This window comes from Corvus hawaiiensis, chromosome Z (assembly GCF_020740725.1).
Source record: "Corvus hawaiiensis isolate bCorHaw1 chromosome Z, bCorHaw1.pri.cur, whole genome shotgun sequence".
NCBI lineage: Eukaryota > Metazoa > Chordata > Aves > Passeriformes > Corvidae > Corvus > Corvus hawaiiensis.
This window is the reverse complement of record NC_063255.1, coordinates 72,050,297-72,069,747: the sequence shown is the minus strand read 5'-3', so window position 1 is coordinate 72,069,747 and position 19,451 is coordinate 72,050,297. Positions and strand designations below refer to the sequence as shown.

At 35.9% G+C, this 19,451-nt stretch overlaps 1 protein-coding gene across 1 annotated transcript in view; it reads right to left on the bottom strand.

Annotated features, from left to right (window-relative positions):
• The window catches only part of FBXL17 (F-box and leucine rich repeat protein 17), a 276,091-nt gene that overhangs the window by 2,926 nt on the left and 253,714 nt on the right, over nucleotides 1-19,451 (bottom strand). Inside the window, exon 8 of the mRNA XM_048291849.1 lies at nucleotides 12,318-12,460. Coding sequence (XP_048147806.1) covers nucleotides 12,318-12,460 — 143 coding nt within the window. The remainder of the gene's footprint in view (nucleotides 1-12,317; nucleotides 12,461-19,451) is intronic.

The following is a 19,451-nucleotide window of genomic DNA, read 5'->3' as shown; positions in this document are numbered from 1 at the left end:
ATGGCATTGTTTGCTTTTTTTTTATCCACAGTGCTCCACATTCAAGGCCAAAACTAAAAAGCCAGGCTGAAATGTTTACTACCATTACAAAGATCTGTCTTGCGAATAATATTTTAAAGCACGGTAACCACAGTATCTAATAATATTTTTGCCCATAAAAGATAACAAGGAGAGCTTCTTTCTGAACAGTGATTGCACCCAATGACAAGGATAAATGAAAGGTTTAATATCCAGTTCTTCTACTTTGATAATAGATACACTCAATCTTCATTGGAAGTTTCATCTAGCTGAGACTGACTTGGATAGAAAACTGGTTTAACTTCACAGCACAAACTGTACTGCTCTTGCAAATTGCTATGTTACAGTAACATCTTCCAGCGCTGAAAAACAAGAAGTGACTTCTAATAAATCAAAATGAAATCAGAGATAGCACAAGTCCCCCATAATATTTGATATTCACAGCTGAATACATACTTGCAAACTGTAAGCTACAGTTCACAGAAATATTGCTTGGAAGGGAAGAATCCCTAAAGTAGCAGTAATTTGCTACTTTATGCCTATTCAAAAAATAGTCAAAAGTCTCTTTTCATCAGAGTTATGCTGCAGAGACCCATGGCACAATCTCTCATGCTACCAGAAACTTATCTCAATGGTTAACTCACCCACAACAAAGATGCTTACAACAGACAGCTGCTCATTTTGCTCTTTCTCAATGGGAAACTTGAAGAAGATGCATTATTTATCTACTAGATAGCTGCAAATATTACTAGTAAATAGAAGTTATGAATTTACCTGTTGTGCATTATTTGTTAGAACAGCACGGATATTATGGCTTTAGAGCCAGTGTCACATGCGTACTCTCTGTTATAAGAAACAAGCAAGGTGAATTCAATGTAAAGATGATGCGCACACACAGGAAGGTACTGAATGATCTCCATATCCTGGTGTATTGGACTCAGGACATGTATAGTCTAGCTAGGTATAAGCTGATGTATTTACTACCAGGCTAACTTATGCATGGCCCATGACACTCAAGAAGGCAGATGATGTTACAATGGTATCTTTTAGTTTTAAAACCTGTGAAGAAATCTATGGTAAACCACCTCGCACTAACTGTTTGTCCTAATTTTTTTCTAACACAATTATTACTAGATAAAATGATAGTTAATAAAATTGTTGCTATTTGCTATTAGTACTTTACTAAACAGAAGAAAGGAGCTTTTGGCATCAAGTGCCAAATACAGTTACAAAATAAACAGGAATATGAAGAAGGCAGATAAAACTATTGCAGAAGTGCCATTGACAAAAACAGCTGTTTTATGACCAAAGCCTGAAGAGTAGAAGCTTTTCTCCATTTTTTACTGGAGCATTAAGTAAATAATTTAAATTATTAGCTTGATCCTAGACAATGAGCTCTGTTATAACTTGTTAAACAGCAAAGTAATGACAAATCCTATGTATCTATTTGGAACCGTAACATTCACAGAAATAAATTACTTTGAGTTTGAAAAACTGAGTTTACTCTCACGATAAAGGAAAAAATTATCTTACAAAGCTTCATGATAAATGATTGAATATATGTAACTTTAAGTTAAATGTAAGTATTTTTAATCCTAAGAGAGTAAACAGCAAAGAGTTAAAAACTATGCCCTATTAAATTCAATGTAAGATTACACAACAAAAGAGGGAGAAAAAGGATCTTATTTGGCAGTGGCAAACCAACCCGGATCTAGAGATGAGAAAAAAATTATTCCCTATCAGAAGATTTTGATACCTTTTCTTTACCACGAGAAAAGTCAGGTCAGACACTAAAACAGTGAAAAACTTTTAGTATTTAAAACTCTCCATAGTGTTGGCACTATCTGACAAATATAAAGAAGAGAAATAAAATTTTATTCTTTGTTAACGAATGTGAAAAGTAATATCTAAGTCAACTTTGTTAGTATCCTTGTCATCATTTCCCTAGTGGCGGGATTAAGATGAAAAGAAGTCTTATGCCCAGCCATTAGAACACAAGCTTCTGTCTCTTTGTTAAGATCAGCCTGGCTGGTGATAAAACAAAAGTACTGAATGTCATTCCCAAAATAAGTTCATTACACAAACAGCAATTTTCCCTTCTGAGCTTAAACATTCTTCTTCAATGAATGAAAACTAAAAATCTCCACATCTTAATATGCTGTAAAATGCTATATTTTTCTTTCAGAGAACTTTCATTAATCTTCATCTTTTGAGTTGTCAGAAGAAAGACTATCTGCAGATAAACTACTTAGATTATCTAATACATAATCATTCATTTGAATCTGAATAGCTCTTCAATTATATTTTAACACATAATGAAAGAATGCACCCCTTATCATTAAGAATGAAAATAATAGGTTTGTGCACATCCTGGTCATCAAACAAAAAAAAGAAAATAACAACAAAGACTGGTTTGAAACTTATTTTTTCTTTCTGAAATAAAAATTTATCCCAGGCCAAAGAATTGATTAAAAAACCAAAACAAAGGAGAAGATGGGTTACAGAAACTGGCAAGACCAAGTGGTATCACCTCTCTTTAACTCAATTAGAGCAGTTACTTAGAGGTCATAATTTTGAATACTTCTTGCTTAAAGACACCTGAACACATAATGCCTATTTCCCAGCAGAATATACTTGACTTTGTGACAAATGTTATCTGGGGTAGGACCTCCTTAATTTCTTCTTTGTCTAATGACAGTGTGGTTGTACAGAGAGGACTTAAATATTATCAGTGCTAGAGAATATTTCTCATGTGATAATTAGGAGTTCATCTTGGAAAGAAGAACAAGAATACCCTTCATGTGAAATGGAACGCAGGCAAAAGGGTTTTGTGAGTGCCTCTTTGGAGAACTTTCATTTCACTCTGCTATGTACACACATGTACACACACAGCTATGTGGCTGAAATACAGAGAAAAATGGGAAATCAGTGCTCAACACTGTACTGTCCTTTAGGTAAAATGATTTGCCCGTAACAGAAAGCCTGAAAACCCCCACCAATCTGTAAATATTTTTCCCAGAATAAAGTAACCAACACTTCTGAGCTGATTTTTTCAGGCTCAGAGTAAAGTGAAAGCTACTCACATTAAAATATTCATTCATACTTTGATCTAGCATGCCATATTTACTCATTTAGTCTGATTGCCAGTATTTACTGATTTGGTACACCATTCATCTGACACAGAACATCTTCAGAAATTTCTGTTATGCCACCCTTCCACAAGTTTTCATGAAAAATTCAAAATGCAAGAAAAAAATACTTATTAGGTAATTTTATTTTTTTTCCTTTTAAATGTGCTGTGTCATTTGGTTCTAGTGATAATTCCAGCATTGTTTTCTTTGATTTTTAGATTCTAAAATTAGGGATTTCTGAAGATATAAAATTATTTCAAAGGGCTACGATATTTTTTTTTAAACTTTTTTTTTTTTTTAAATGTTCCTACAGCAGATCTTATTAAATTCAAAGGAGTCAAGTTTTCCTAATCCTGTTAAGGTAAATTAGAGATTACATTTGAAACTATCAGCCAAACTAGCTACTTCTTTTTAATGAGACTGATAGCTTCATTCACAGCTCAGGAACAGAAACAGAGGTTATAGGTGCTTTTCCTAAACAGGACTTCCCTAGTTACTTGTCCTTAGCTTGTCTTTAGTTGATACCATGCCCTGGAAATCTTCTCTGGGACTGGATACTCTTTCACTAAATTGTCAAGAATTGCAAGATTTCCTACTGATCTCCAAAACTCCTCCTATGGGTGCATCAAGGTGAGTCTTAGAAGGCAGTTCTGACTCTAAAGCTATTAAAATGTGCCAAGAATGTCTGTGTTATCTAGAGCAATACTGAAAAGGAAGAGTAGAGTCATCACCTGAGCTGTAAGTTTTATGCAGCTCTACATAGTGAATGAGTATTCAGCATTAATCTAAAGAGTTTGAATGGTCTTGTTCAATAACAAAACCTAAAACCCTTCACATCTTAGTGACTTCAGTTTAATGACCAACTCACTTGATAATTGAAAAGAAAAAGTTATCGCCACTCCAAGTTAATAACTGAAACCAATAAGCAGTTATATAAATAAAAAAGCTAAAGTTTGTAAAACTGGATTATTGCAAAGGCGCATCATTAGAACTTCATTCAAAAGCCTGCTTATGTCCCTCAGACCACCATTCAGGGATGATGGCTGAAATAATTTCTGCATAGTATCTAACCTAGCCCTCGGAAGGGACATTGGCTGGCTGATTTCTGAGGCATGTTGGTATCTCCAGTTACATAACTTTATAGGCCAGTCATTAATAAAAAATAACAAACCAATTTAAAATACTCTGAGTCAGCAATATCTGCACAGAAAGGCATTAACAACACATAGAACTGCTAGCTTAATCTTAGAAATCTAGTACTTGCTAAGAATTTTAGGGAAATCTTAGCAGGTGAGAGGTAACATTCAGACCAAAACATTTTCAGGGCTGCCATACAGATAGTTGGGCTAGATAATGGCACAAGCATTATCATTACATTTCTACATATAAAGAACCACAAAATCAACTTCACACAAAAGAAATGCAAATGGATTTGTCCCCAAAAGGCTTTCTGTTACAGCGGGGATTACTGTAACACACATGTATCAAACCAGGAGGCCGTGGAAAAGAAATATATATGGACAGACAGATTCTTGATAGCTGTTCCAGAGAGATGTTTATTTCTCCAGCCGCATGGCCGGGGCTCTGCCGAGGAACTCCCCCAGTCCTGGGACCAAGGGTCCTTCTGCCCGCGCAGGGAACACAAACCAACCAATGGGAACAAGGCTGAGCAGGGGCAGGGAAACCTCATGCCTCCCCCCCAGGGCCCCTCTCCCAGGACTACATGGCGGGGGGAGGAGACCCTGACAGCTTTCTTATAATAATGTTGACATTTTTGCTTATGGAGTGGCATTGCAGCATTAGTGGTACTGAATTGTGTGTGCTTCTGTCTCAGTACACTTAGAGCAGTATTGCACGAAAGCCAAATTTGTATGCAATGGTCAAAGAAATTACTTTATAGTCATTGTGTGTATCCATAATGATGGATTTGGAAAACATTTTATCTTCCAATTTCTCTAATGGTTTACAACAAAATCCAAAATATACACACTTGGAGTTATAAGCAAAACATTTTCACACAATCTTTCTCTTCTCTAAGTTGTACTTTGCTTCCTCAAGTGAGTGTCTTATAAAAAGTGCACTCTGTTTGATTTTTTTTCTGCTAATAGTTGAATGAATTATATTCTCAGGTGGCCCAATTATAACTGTTGCCTGTAGCCATAACAAAATTAAAGATTTCTGGAAATGTTTTGTGTGAAGTGCACTTGATCAGCTAAGGCAGACATATTCCACAGAGTTTCAGTGACTGCCCTTATGCCCAGGGGCAGAACCTTTGTTTAGGACTTTAATAAAATAACAGCACTACCAATATTAGCACAATATCCTATAGTCCAAATAAAGTCCCTTACGACTTGAGAAAAGAATGTATTTTGACTTAGAGGATGCTGTTATTAAAAAAAAAAAAGAAAACCACACATGCACACACATACAAACACTGTATTTGTAGGCTCATAAATAATGAAACTGCCAAGTTTAGTCTGATGTGCTATTATTAGCATGACATTTGACAACTTTTGTTAAACCTTAACAAATAATTACCCATTTATATTTGTAAAGGGGAAGGAGTAGGTAAACAGAAATATCTGCTATCTTTTCTGCCATGTGAATTGAAATAAATGGAATACACAAATCTTCTCATATTCCATGGTAGCACTTCTGGAAGGATTTTCAAAAGTGTAGCAAGGTTGCTTGCTGGAGTATATCTACTTTACAGTTCTTGCTTAAATCTCACCTGAAAGGAATGAAATTCATTGTTGTGGTTGTTTTCTCATGTGAATGCTATTGCCTCAAACTGCCAGTCTGCTGCAAACTACCAACACCCATTTCAGATCTCTGTGAGGATGCACAGTTTTCTAGCACAGCCATTATTTCAGGGCTTTCTGTCCTAATCATTGTTGCCACGCATTACTGAATATTGAAGCTGTGTAAGTAATAAAGGTTTCACTCTCAATTCTCTTTTGTGAAGGTTTATTTTTCTATTAAAACAGAGAAACCATTCTAAAGGAGCCTTTCAGTTTGGCTGGTTATTTGGTTTACTAATTCTGCTCATTTCATCAAACTTCTAGACCCCACCTACAGAATATTTCCAGGTAAAAATATTACCAGTACTATACACATTTCAAAAACTTTATTCTTTTAAAAATTGCAGTTAATAAAGACCCAGATGCAGTGAAATGACAGTGGTAATTTATATAGTGATAAATTTTCTTTCAGATTACTTTCTGCCTGTTGAATTAATAACACTGAATATTTTCCTTCCTATTTGACTACATTAACAATAATTTGAGCACATTACTGTAATACCTGTCAAAATGACAGCACGTAAAACTAATGGAGAAATCTTTCTCAAAAGTTGCCAGCTGGCAAAAATAACTGGAAGTTCCAGGGAGCAATGCTTCTAAAAAAATTTCTCCCTTATTTTTTCTTTTTAATTCATAAAAATGCTGACTAGTTCACATTGTACTCTTCCTTAATAGTTGGCCTTGTCATGATTTTGAATTGTTGATCAGCACCTGAGGGCCCATCTTTCTATTACAGAATGACATGGTCAAGTAGATGCTTTTTAAAAACAAGGACAGTTTCATTAACTCTGGAGGATTTGGAGGATTCCATCTGCAGCCCATTGCCATGGAACTGTTGCAGAGCTATCAGTGTGGACAATAAAAATCTTTTAGCAAAGAAACAGTTAAACTAGAAGAGCAAATTCTTCAGCTTGTATAAAAATCCTTTTTTTTTTTTTTTTTATTTTAGCAGATGCTTTCGTTTACACACATAATGGATCTGTTATCCTAGTTAGCAAGTGGGAAAAAGCCAAAAGTAGTATTGTTCAGACTTTTAAAATTGTTGTATTGAAAACCAAAGTGAAATAAATGCTATTCTTCTTTTGTTGTGGGATAGCTGTGGTTTCCTTCTAATGGGATTCGCAGATTTCATGAATCTAAAATCTTCATTATTCATAGAGAGATGTATCAATTGCAGCTCCTACATTATACACATAAAACTTTAAAAAATACGGCAATTCCTTTTTAATATGCAGCAATGTAACTTGAACAAATTATAGTAATTTAACAGAAAAAAAGGGCTACAGAATTTTTCTTAAAGGGAAGGATTGGATATTTTCATTCCTCTTCAAATCACAAAACCATAATTTCAAATCTCAAAATGAACCCCATGGAATATAAAAGAAGAAATGGTAGCAATTTGGCAGGTTTTCTGATCAGGCTAATGATAGTTAGCATTTTCTGAAAGTGGAAGGCAAATTGCTGTGATAATTATATTAAAACAAGCCATGGCTCTGTATTCTCACTATTCTGACATTGATTAGGAACAGTTTAGCTCAAAAGTATATTTGAAATTGCAAGATGTATCTCTAGAACCGAGGATATTGGCTCCTTTTCACTTACCTTCAGTTGCAGACTAGCTGTGTAAATTAAAAGCTTGTGAGTGACAGGTAAAAATGTTTCTCCTAAACAACAGGAGCTGTATTCCTGTTATGCTAATGATTTGCAGTCTTCACTGAATATGTATTTACAAATATTTCTAAAACAGGTTTTGTAGAAGGACAAAGTGATAAATTATATTAAAAGTCCACATATTGTCTAAAAATCCTGTTCTTACTTAAGATGCAAATGATTTGTTAACTGACCATTTTTATTTTTAGGAATCTTTCTTCCTCTCTCTGATAACATAAAATAGTTTGTCTTTTTGTCAGTTGTACTGACCATCAATTTCTGTGCTCTAATATCCCAGTAAAACTAGAATAGGAAATATGTGCTACAATTCATCTGAGAAAGTAATCTGGAATAAGCTACAGGCTTTCAGAAGTATTTTCATGAAAAGAAACCATGTCTTTTTTGAGAAATTCATCTCAAAAGATAGAAAAAAGCAAGGCAAAAAAAAAAAAGAAGAAAGCAAGGAATAAGGGCCAACATGATTTATTAACTAAGTTGTGTATCCTTTCACAGCCAACTTTGTTGGACTCTCTTCATTTCATTCACACATAGTGGTGAATATTGAATTTTGTGGCCTCTGTTTTTCAGTGTCATTTTTCTGCCTATTTTCCCAAGAAATGTCTCCTGCATTTACGTGGAACACTGCTGATAACCATTACAAATGGCACCACAGTTATAGGAAAAGGATCTTGAAATATGAAAATTTTGCATGAGAAAAGTTGCAGGAAGATTATTGTGACACATTGCTCAACCAGTCAAGCTATCACCCAGAAAAAAAAAATCAAATTTTTAGCCTCTATTTCCTAGTTGATACCCAGCCATTTTCCCCAAGGGTGAAGATTGCAAGCTGCCGTTATTTAAAGCTGTTTCACTTCCTGTGAGAGCACAAGAAAGAAGTGATATAAAGACATCTTTCAAATGAGTTCTAGCAATACTTAATATAGAGAACATCACCCTCTTCCTCCATTTTTAAAAAATATGAAATACAAAGTATATCAAAATAATTAATTAACTAGAACAAGTAAGATCTAGATCACTTTAGGGGTAGGAATGTACAATACACTATGTTCAGAAAAAAGAGCTTGAAACGTGTGCATTTAAATCTGTTATTTTGATGTAGGCATCATTTTATGCCCTTAGGATGCAAGTAAAGCTCTTAGGAATTCTGATGTCAGCGTTTGTGGGAGGAAAGAAAGTATCCTGTAACTGCCCACACCTTTCTCAAGGTACTTAAAGTAATTAAAGGAAAGGTTCAATTATCCTTTAAAATATCCCCTTTCCTAAGCTGTGATAAAAAATACAGAGCTACAATTAAAATTTGGTTAGAAGAACAAATAGTCATGTTCTCTTTCTGCTATGGGGAACTAAGCTGAGGTGAATTGAATATAACCCTTATTATGCTTTTCTTGGTGTTTACCGGGGTGACAAACCCAGAGCTGCCATGCCCCTGAGCACAACCTTGGGCTGCAGCCCCCAGCAGCACAGCACTCCTCTGTGCAGAGGGACAGGGAGTTTGTGGTTCCACCCTGCTCCCACCCTGCTCCCACAGCACTGGGAAGAGGTGACACGAAGGAACAAAGCCTGGCTTGCTGCCACTGGGAGCGAAGCACAGCACAAACACAGGCAGCGACACTGGAATGCAAAACAGAAATGCCCTCCCTTTCATGCCTTTTCCAATTACAAACCTCTAAAATGTCCTGCTTAGTCCTTAAATAACTACTGATTTTATCTGTTACTGCTTTCAAAAGAAATGGAGACTCAGAATGGCAACTTTTTTTTTTATGGAACACATGACTTGTGCAGTCCTGAGTGCTGCCTGGTGCCTGCACAGACCCACACATACCCATGTACACAAAAATTTATTTGCACAGTTGATACCCTGTCCTGCGAGAGAGATCAGAAGGGAGAAGGGGCCTGGCTGCTCCCAAGTGTTCATGTTGGTATGCAGACAAGTGGGGAATTCTGTTGCCCAGGACATAGGTGTTTAAAAACACTTAGCGTCTACTCTAGATTGCTTTCACACTTTTGGAGGTCTGGATGATAGTCTCTCAGATGTATCCCATCTGATACAGAAAAGTTCCAACTGAAATATATGCTCTCATTATGATGACCTCATGGTAAAGTCAGCATTTTTTTATGACATTTCTCAACAGAATGTCATCTATTTTAAGGCAAAGACCATATTGCTCTTGTGGTGTGCATGTTAGATGGTAGGAAAAATGATAAAAAGAAAGGTCATGGCAATAGCAGTTTGATGAAAAATGAATAATTTGATTATTTTCATGGTGTGGATCAATAATGCTCTGCATCTACTGAAACACATTGCCTGGAGGCACTTGGATAATCAATGGCATAAAACAGAGACTGCCTTTAACCAGGCTTGCAGCCTCTCTTGATCTTTCTGGGGAGGACCCTTGACGCCTCTAATTTATGTCAAGTGCATATCAAAGAAATTCCAAAGAGTCTGGCTCATAAAGAGTGTTTTAGTGGTACCCATTTGAAGTCGACTTACATATGTTCCTTATGTAACTGTGTTTAAGTACTTCCCTTCCAAATGCCTGGGAATTCTTAGAAAGGCATAAAAGCTACCTGGTACTAGCATAACAGTCAGTACCTTAGAAAAGGAAGTCTGGTTAGAAGGGAAAAATCTAACCTTCTCTTCACTGCAAACTGACAACAGTACAAAGACAAGAATTTCGGCCAACAGGGAGTGTAAATAAACCCTTCTGCACCACCCAAGAATTCTCTTTAATGATGTGCTCGACACTGACATTTTTAATTTAATAGAGCAGCCACTGGAAAAAATTAGTTCTGCATGATATTGGGAAGAGACAGTTGAGAACACGATTTTGTTCAGTAATTTCTCTGTTCATTTGCAGTGGAAAAAGGGAGTTGGCATCTTCTAGCTGCCAAAAATCCCTTAAGTCAAGGATACTTACTTCATTCTGTCTGTGGAGCTATTCTTCCCATCAAGGCTTTGCAAACAAGAAAATAATTCCCAGTGGTAGTCCCACTACTACACTGTTTGCTGTAACAGCGTCTACTAATTTCTTAACATCTTTTAGCTACCATACTTAGAATACTTGCAGATACACACACACACTTGCAGGCACACAGTCAACAGTTCTTTTCTATCTTCCCTGAAGCTTTCTTAAGGAATATTTATTTTTTCCTTTTAGTAGTTGACTTTCACAACACAAAAGATGTTGCATACTCCTCCGTAAAGAACCAGAAAAGTATTTACCAGCAATTAGAGGAATACATACTGTACATGTCAACAAAAACTATATATAGCTTAACTTACGAGGCAGTAAAGCCTGTTTTCAACATCAAGATCATTGATTTTCTATAGCAGTTGAAGACATGATAAAATTATTGCCCTTATTAGATCCTTGTTGATTGTTCAACATTAGCTAAATTCAGAAAATAAATACACATGCAAAAGTGGTTAGATGATTCCGGGTCAGGTCTAATTCCCAGGGTCAAGTTACCCTTTTAACATTCTCTAAGTACATAATCTTAGCACAATCCATCAAAGAGATTCACACACTCTTTTTGTCAGTTGGCTCTTATAAAACACTAATGTTTAGGAGATTAAGTGGACTCAGCTTTGATAGACAGAGCAATTCTTCCAAAGTGCTCAACCTCCTCTCAAACTGGAAACTGCCTAAGGCTGGCTTTACAAAATGCTATTTCTAACTTTACCACTGACCTGGACATTATTATTCCTTGCCATTTGAAATAGTGGGTTTTGTCACTTTCTTCTATGGTGCACTGTGAGGGATGCAAGGTAATGGTTTGGAGCATGAAGTTTTTTAGACTAAAACCTGTTCTTCCATAGAGTGTATCCAACCAAAAATCCACAAGCCTGAGAGATGCTTATGATCGGCATCACAAGCTGGACATTTTGTTGATGATGGCTGGAAAAGAAACAACCCCTTCAAATTTATGTGAAGACTTGAGGTCAGAGATTCTGGACCTCCAGTGACTTTTCTTTTAGGTATTTCTGCTGTGTTCCTGGGCCTTTTGATCTCTTTTCTAAACAGGAACATGATTTCTGAAGGCTATATACGGGGGTGAAATGGAGATAGACTGCCTGCTCCTCTTTTCTTCTAATGGTAAAGTGCTAAGACTTACACACATTCTTACTATACTCCAAGTATAAAGCAATATAGTAAGAAACCCAGTATTTTTTTCTCTTTTTAGCATTATGGTTTTATTCAAATTTTTGTCCTTCTGTTTTCAAAAACACAATATATGAGCAAGAGCACAGATATATAGAAAATCACTTAATCACTCTTGAAGTAACACTAAAGATTTTTTTTCCTTCCTCTTTAAGAAACAAAGTAGTCTGTCACAGTTATAACATGATATAACAATTACTTTTAGACAAAAAATATTCAAAACTGTCAGAGGGCGGATTTTACAAAAAACTTGTGAGCACCTCAGGCTGCAAGTGTAACCCATGGGTATACTTTGAAAGTCTACATCAGCAAACATTTACAATACTCCCTTTAGTTCTCTAGGTGCCTTTTTAGCTGAATATGTGAACACAGCACACCAGAAGAACTGCCACAGTAGTGAATACGAAACCTTTTTGTTCAGAGAAACATAAATCCTGCTGCCTCCTTCCCTCCCTCCCTCCCTCTCTCCCATACACAGGAACACTCTCACAGACAGACAGAATCAGGCACCAACTCAGGCAAAGGCTCCTTACCTGATCACATCTCATCAGTCCCAAGTATCTGAGGGATTTGCTGCGCTGAGCAATCTGGGTGGCTCCACGGTCCGTGATCTCTTTGCACCATCCAACATCCACCGTCTCTATTGTCATGCTGTACCGCCCAATGGCTATCAGAGCTGGAAAGACATTAAAGGCATGAAATACACAGCTCTGGAGATGGCAACCTCCGTTCCATGTACACTCTGAATAATGCTGAAATTAAGGTTTGAGACGCAGTTGTCATGCACTTTGTAAATGACATTATACTTCATAATTCTGAACTATGCAAAAGCTGTCTCTTCAAATTAGGAGTACACGCATGTGCAACCACATACGAACACATGGATAAACATATTTTTCTATTAATCAAGATAAACAGACCAACTAGCAGACAAATTCTATACAAATTCTTGTAATTATTTTTTTTCAGAAGGATCAAGGATCAATTAATGAAATTGAAATAAATATAGAATAAAACCAATTCTATCTCACTTTTCAGAGAAAATAACTGACTTCATACTATTAACACTTTTTTTCCAGGAAAATAATATTACAAACACAGCACTGAGATTAACAGGACATTTTGAGAGTCAACAAAACATATGGTTTCAGAAAACCCAGCAGGAAATCTCATGTCATACATTCTATAATTATATTCTAAAATCACATTTTTTCTCATTGTTCATATTGGTGATGTAAGAATAATGGTATGTCTCACTTTCATGTTTTCTTCGCAAACACTTTTCCAGTAAAAAATAAAGAAAGAGTTAAAAAGGTCGTAAGGAATTAGAAGAAAAATTTGAACCTTTATAAAAGGAAAGGAAAGAGGATCTGGAGATTCTGAATGGGCTGAAAAAAGGTATGTAAGAGAAACCACAAGGGATCTGAACCGGCTGGGAAGGTTTTGTCATGACATGACAATGACACAAAAGATAGAAATCACTGGCACCCTGGTCACCATGGACTATAGAACTTTTCAGAAATATGGACTCAGGAAGTCAAGCTGGGATTTATTAACAGAAATTTTAGCAGCTAAAATCTCAGCCTAAGAAAAAAGGCCAAGGTTTCTGGTGCAGAAGTCAGCCACCTGCATATAATCAAGGGGTAGGATATTCACAGTTTTAAACTCCAGTTATAAGGCAGCTGTTGAAAAGGAAGGCGCAGGAGTGACTTATTCCAAGTAATTCATGTATCTTTAAAGAGATAATTTTTCAGCAGCTCTGAGGCTGGTCTGCTCATGCTACATTCCCAAATGTCAGGTAACAAAAAAAAAAACAAACAAACAAAAAAAAAAAACCAAAAAACAAAAGGAATTATGAAGAGCTAGTAGTAGCTCCTGATATACAAGATATCGATCTTAGCTCATCAGCATGTAACTGAGATCTAGAAGAAGAGAAAAAGAACCCACCTCACCTTCCAGTGGTTCTGCAAAGAACTGTATTGACAGTGTACAGCAGTAAGGGTAATTTGATTATTTATAAATATCTAGGTGGACTTGGTTAGCAAACAGAATGAGCCAAAAGAGGCCACAAACATTCTCAGAAGCTGTGGAAGGGGAAGTAGTGCATAATTTCTTTCTTGCAGCAGTTTTCCAAAATGGACAATATTAACTGAATTTTGTTACTGACATAACAATATGATAAAAGCACCTATGTAGTTTCATTATGGTTTCACTGATTTTTGTAGGACAATACCAACTTCCTGGTCTCTTTCTAGCACATCTCTTGAAAACAAGTCCTAATTTTGCAAAATATAAACATATATATATATAGCAAAAAATAACTTTTTTACTTTTTTTCTTTTTACAGACACGTTTTAAAATATCACTGTAATAAAAAGTATGGATAGCCAGAAATTTTCTGCATACATTTTACAGTAGGAAAAGCTATAGTAATTATAGAGTATTGTACCGCCACACAAAATGTTATAGACTTGAAGTAGTGCAGAAATATTGAAAGCCTTCCATTACATTAGAATAATGTAGGTTCATTTAAATTATTTTTGCCAATGTTTGTAAAGTTAAAACCATATTTTGTTATTTTCAGTGCTTTATGTAAAGCCAAAAAAGAGAAGATAATCAACAGAGAATACTTTTATGGAAGTGCCATTAAAGACCATCAGAACACACTGACAAAATCTGTCCCCAGATCAGCAGACATCTCTCTGGAAAACCAAGTATTTTGACAAGAGTGTACAATGTTATACTGAAGTAATCTATTACTACGGTTCATCTATCAAACACAGAAGGTATGCCATTTGAAAACACCAGTGACTATATTTTCTGGAAATTTCCACGTGTGCAACTGCACCCTCACAAGAACACTCTGGGTTAGAGAAAATTATTCCATTCCCATCAGCATTCAGCAGTGGGAGATAAAGAAAGACCATGAGAATCAGTGAAAATGTAACAATACTTTTCCAGAACACTTGCCTCACATGAAAAATGTGAGGATTATGCCTCTGTACTCCCATAAGTTCATCTGATCGGTCTTGTAGCCCACAAAACATGACATCCATAATGTCCTGTGTCAAGGGATCCAGCAGTTCAGGATTCTCTCCTCTTTCAAAAACCACCTTCCCTTGTGGGAAATGCTTCCTGGAAACCCCAACAGACTGTATTGACTAGGTCTTCCTTTTTGCTTCCTAACTTCTTCAAAGTACTCTGATATGATTGTGAAGCACAACCTCTCTTAACAAAAGCTGTGTCAGCTTTTCCAGGATATGCTGTATTTATTCAAGTGTTCACTAACTGCATTCCATATTGTAATTAACTTGTCTTATACAGACTCCAGATTTACCAGTTAATATTTTTCTGATCTTCCCTGAAACACCTTTTTTAAATACTTCTGCAAAGCAATCCTGTGGTAGTCAGGCAGGTTTAAGTGAAGGATTACACAGTGCAGAGAGGAGCTTGGCTATGGCATCCCCAAGTTCTTTTACTGAGTACACACACTTCTCCTGCTTGTATGAGCAAAATACTTTAAGCCACAAGTTTCAGCTAAGAAAATGTTTGCATTGCTCAACAGCTTTTCTTCCTCTCTGCATTTGCCCACAATAATCAGAATACACTACGATTCTTCAAAAGCGTGGCAGTAATTTAACAAGGAAACATGCAGCAAAACAAAAGTAAGTTTGGATTCTGCAACACAATCAGCAGTGAATAGTCAGAAATGTGTTTCAACACTAATGATAGCCAAGCTTAAAAACATGGCCAGCGATCAAGGGGAAGAACCTGACACACTGAAGTAGAGAAGGATACACAAAAATCCTCCATGTAGTTCGAAGATGTTGGCTTTGCCATATGAAAAAATGCTCTCTTTTTTTTGAACATTTAACAAGGCATCCAATTCTTTTTTTTCCTTTTTATACTCCCATATATTTTGGCAAAAGCAAGATATCATATTTCTTTTTCCAGTGCTAGGTTTGTGGAATGGAAATCAACTGTACAGCTCCTACTCTGCGGAAGATAAAGTGTAATGTCTCCAACTGGAATTGGAAAATCACTGCTACAGCCTTGAGCTGCATCAAGCAAAACTGTTTTCTGGTTGTAGTCATACTTTGTGGTAGCTGAGAAGTTGAAAGGACCAGGTTTGTAGCAAAGGGTAGCATCTTTTACATGACCAGCTGGAATAGCTGAGAAAACCAGACAAATTCCATCCTTAGTGCACTACCACTAAGAGCAAATTGTAATTCAACCTCACTTTATTTTAAACTGATTAAGTTAAACTGACACTGGTAAATGCATCTGCTATTACAGACAGCAATATCTGTCAGAGGAAAGGTCTCTGTTCAGCTGTGCATAACCTGTGAAACCAGTGGCTGCTATGTGGGTGTTGTCATGAAGTTTAAGGTTGCTACAACAGAAAAAATAACATACATATCTTTGGTATAAGTAACTGATATTTGGCCTACTCTTAATTTAATTTGAAGTTATTTTTATGCCTGGAAACAAATACCCCAGGTTTTGCGTAATATTACCAAATTCAACTGTTTGGAAATCTGGTGTATTGAACACAATTCTGTCCAATTAAAAATATTTTTTACTGACATGCACCCACTACATTGTAGAGTGCTTCCTTAATCAATAAATCCTATTTCAATTTAACTGAAAATAAACCTCTGTGAGGCTTAACTATGTTGCTGTTTTCTTCCTAATATTACCTAACATGCAAATGTACAAGCCACTGCATTTGGTCAGCCTTCAGTGAGGACTGGACAGAAGTGCTTTTAAAAATTAATTATGATTGATATCATCCTTACACCACGGCATTATACATATGTATGCATTCACGCAAAAAACATTTTTGCATTTTTTTTTCATTAATGTCAAAAGCACTTAAATGTGCAAAATTAGAATTTCAAATTTCCAATCTCTCTAAGGGTTTTACACAGAGAAGAAATCAATCAGTTAACCAAGGATTACCAAGCAATAGTCTTCTTACAGAACTTTCCATTATATTTTCATTTTTATATGTATACATGATGAAATACATACATAGAATTAATACTTATCTATTAATGCCTACATAAAAATACAAATAAATTATATAAAATAATAGATGGTATTATCTTCAAATTTATTATACAGCCAAAAACCATTAAGGTGGCTTTGACAGTTATCTACTAACTCCTGGGGAGCCTAACTTATAAAAAACCTTTAGAAGTTCATGAGAGTTAAAATACCAATAAGCAGACATAATAAAAATAAAATTAGCAAAGAAACGGACACATTCAGGTGCTAAAAACACTGGTGTAACAGTTCAGCTTAGTGGACTTTGAAATATTTCTCTGCTGTTGTTGGTATTATGGAGTTACTCTCATTTGCCTGAGTTATTTAAAATACGAGTGGACAAAGCTCTGGAGAGAGAAGAAAATGTTGTACAAGACAGACCAAAAAAAGGCAACTTAAACAGTCTTTTCTATCTCTTATTTATGTTGTTCTATTGAATTAGAAACAAAAGAGATAGATGAAAATCATGCAGGTAAATTATAAACATCTGAATGCACAGATGCAATTAGACACAAATGCTTGACAATTGTAAAAATACAGCTGAATATAGACAATACATTGCCAACTGATTTTAATATATTATTATATCTACAAATGGAAACTTTAACTTACAAATGTTGATAACATCCTCTACAGTATACAACTGGTTAAGTATTGCTTATACATAGAAAATGCTTTTCTTTACAAATGCATGCCTATAAAAACTTAAATTAGGGCAAGAGAATTTTATTCTTCAGAGCAAATCTTGATGCCATAAAAAAAAGCTCGATAATTTTGCCCACAATACTAACAGAGCTTGCTTTGCCCCTGCAATGATGATGTTGCTGGTTGTCTGCCACGCAAACTACGCAAGTCCTGCAGTTTAGCTAATCTGTAATGTGCAGAGAGGCAGTACATGCCTAATTCAATTTCCACGTGTCAAAAGGTGTTTAGCTGCCGCAACCACGCACAGCAGTTGAAGAAATCACTGCTTGACTTGTCTGCTACCTTGCTCACCCAGCAGAGGAATCATAGCCCACAATTCATACTGCTTCTGCCTCAAACGAAAGACTCACTGCATGATACAACTTTTTATGCAATTCATTTATTTCTGTTTCAAATATGTAAGGGTATTTTGATGACTAAATAAATGTTTGTTCATCATATCCCGACATAAATCATGCATCAAGCACTGCAGTCCAAAACTACAGGTTGTGCTGGTTCCCTAGTAAAAACTAATTCTGCTCAGGTTTTTGCACATCCAGCTGACAGGTAGTATGACATGGTTTTTAATTCCTTTATAATCAAGACCTCTCATAACAGCTACATTTCAGTGCCACCAGGAAATAGCAAAGCAAGAGAGACAGAATCTGTACAAGAACTGGCCTTCTATCAGGAAACTCATCCAATTCCATTTACAGTCATGCACTTAAGTACATTCCTGGTTTTCATTGCAGTTCCCTTGAAATTAAAGTAAAAACATAAATAGAGGACATAGCCCTGAACTTCACTGTTCTCACAATCAAATGCCAATCTTTATTCCCTAACTAAATTCCCATACAGTACATCCACGTAGTAGACATATAGGGGAGCAAGCAAGTCCTTTCCCTATGGTACGGAAGTGATGTAAAAGGGAGATTGGTCAGTGTTCATTTAAAAAATACTTTACACTAGTGGTATTTTAATATTTACAGCAAGTGCTCACAAAACACAGTACCCAGAAAGGTATGGAAACAAGTAAATACTTCGTCTTCTGTAAATGCTAAAGAAGTTTAGAAACAAAGTTGCCCAACTTGAAAAGTTTTCCCAGGGGAATGCTGTATCACCTCTCAGCATGGCAAGCCTGCATTTTAACACACGTGGTGTATTTGGTTTGTTCCCTACTGTCTTCATCTGCCTCAGGCTGCTTGAGGTCTCCAGCAATAAATTTACTGTTGAAACTTTGTGCATAAGTGGCTTGGGCAACTTTTCTTGAGAATGAAGTATGGGACTGAAATAAAATGCAGAAAGATAGAGTGGCATGACCACAACCGGAAACCAATCTAACCAGATGCCTCAAGGAAATGATAAGGAGACAGACTGTACCCCTTGAGCAACTCTTTTATTCTCCAAGAGTTTAGGAAATCTGGTTAAATCTTTTCTCTCTGAAATAATATTTTGACCTTACTTTGGGAGTATGGTGGAAAATGACTCAACTAGTGATACTACTGTAAGTTTTACAAACAAAAGCTGTTTGGAAGTGGTAACACATAAATTTATGTATTTCTGGCTTAAGTTTTGAAAATAAAATCTGGTTTAAGTTTTTGAAAGTAAAATCTCATTGTTTAAAGTATTTGTTACCTAAAGAACTGTAAGGAAAATCCCCAAAGGCAAGAAAGTCCCAAGGACTGAAAAGACCTCCTGTGAGAGGAAAGATGACAGAGACACCTCTTACAAAGAAAAAGTATTTTATTTTATATTCTTTATATAAAATATATTTAATACAGGTAAAAAAAAATTTCTTTGAGAGTCATAAAAGTCATTGGTATATAGTTAATTGGCTATAGTCTGATTATGGTGTATGGTTACCATTAAGTTGGTGCAGTATGCATTGCTGCACTCAATGCCATCTTTATTAACTGATACAAAGGGCAATTACT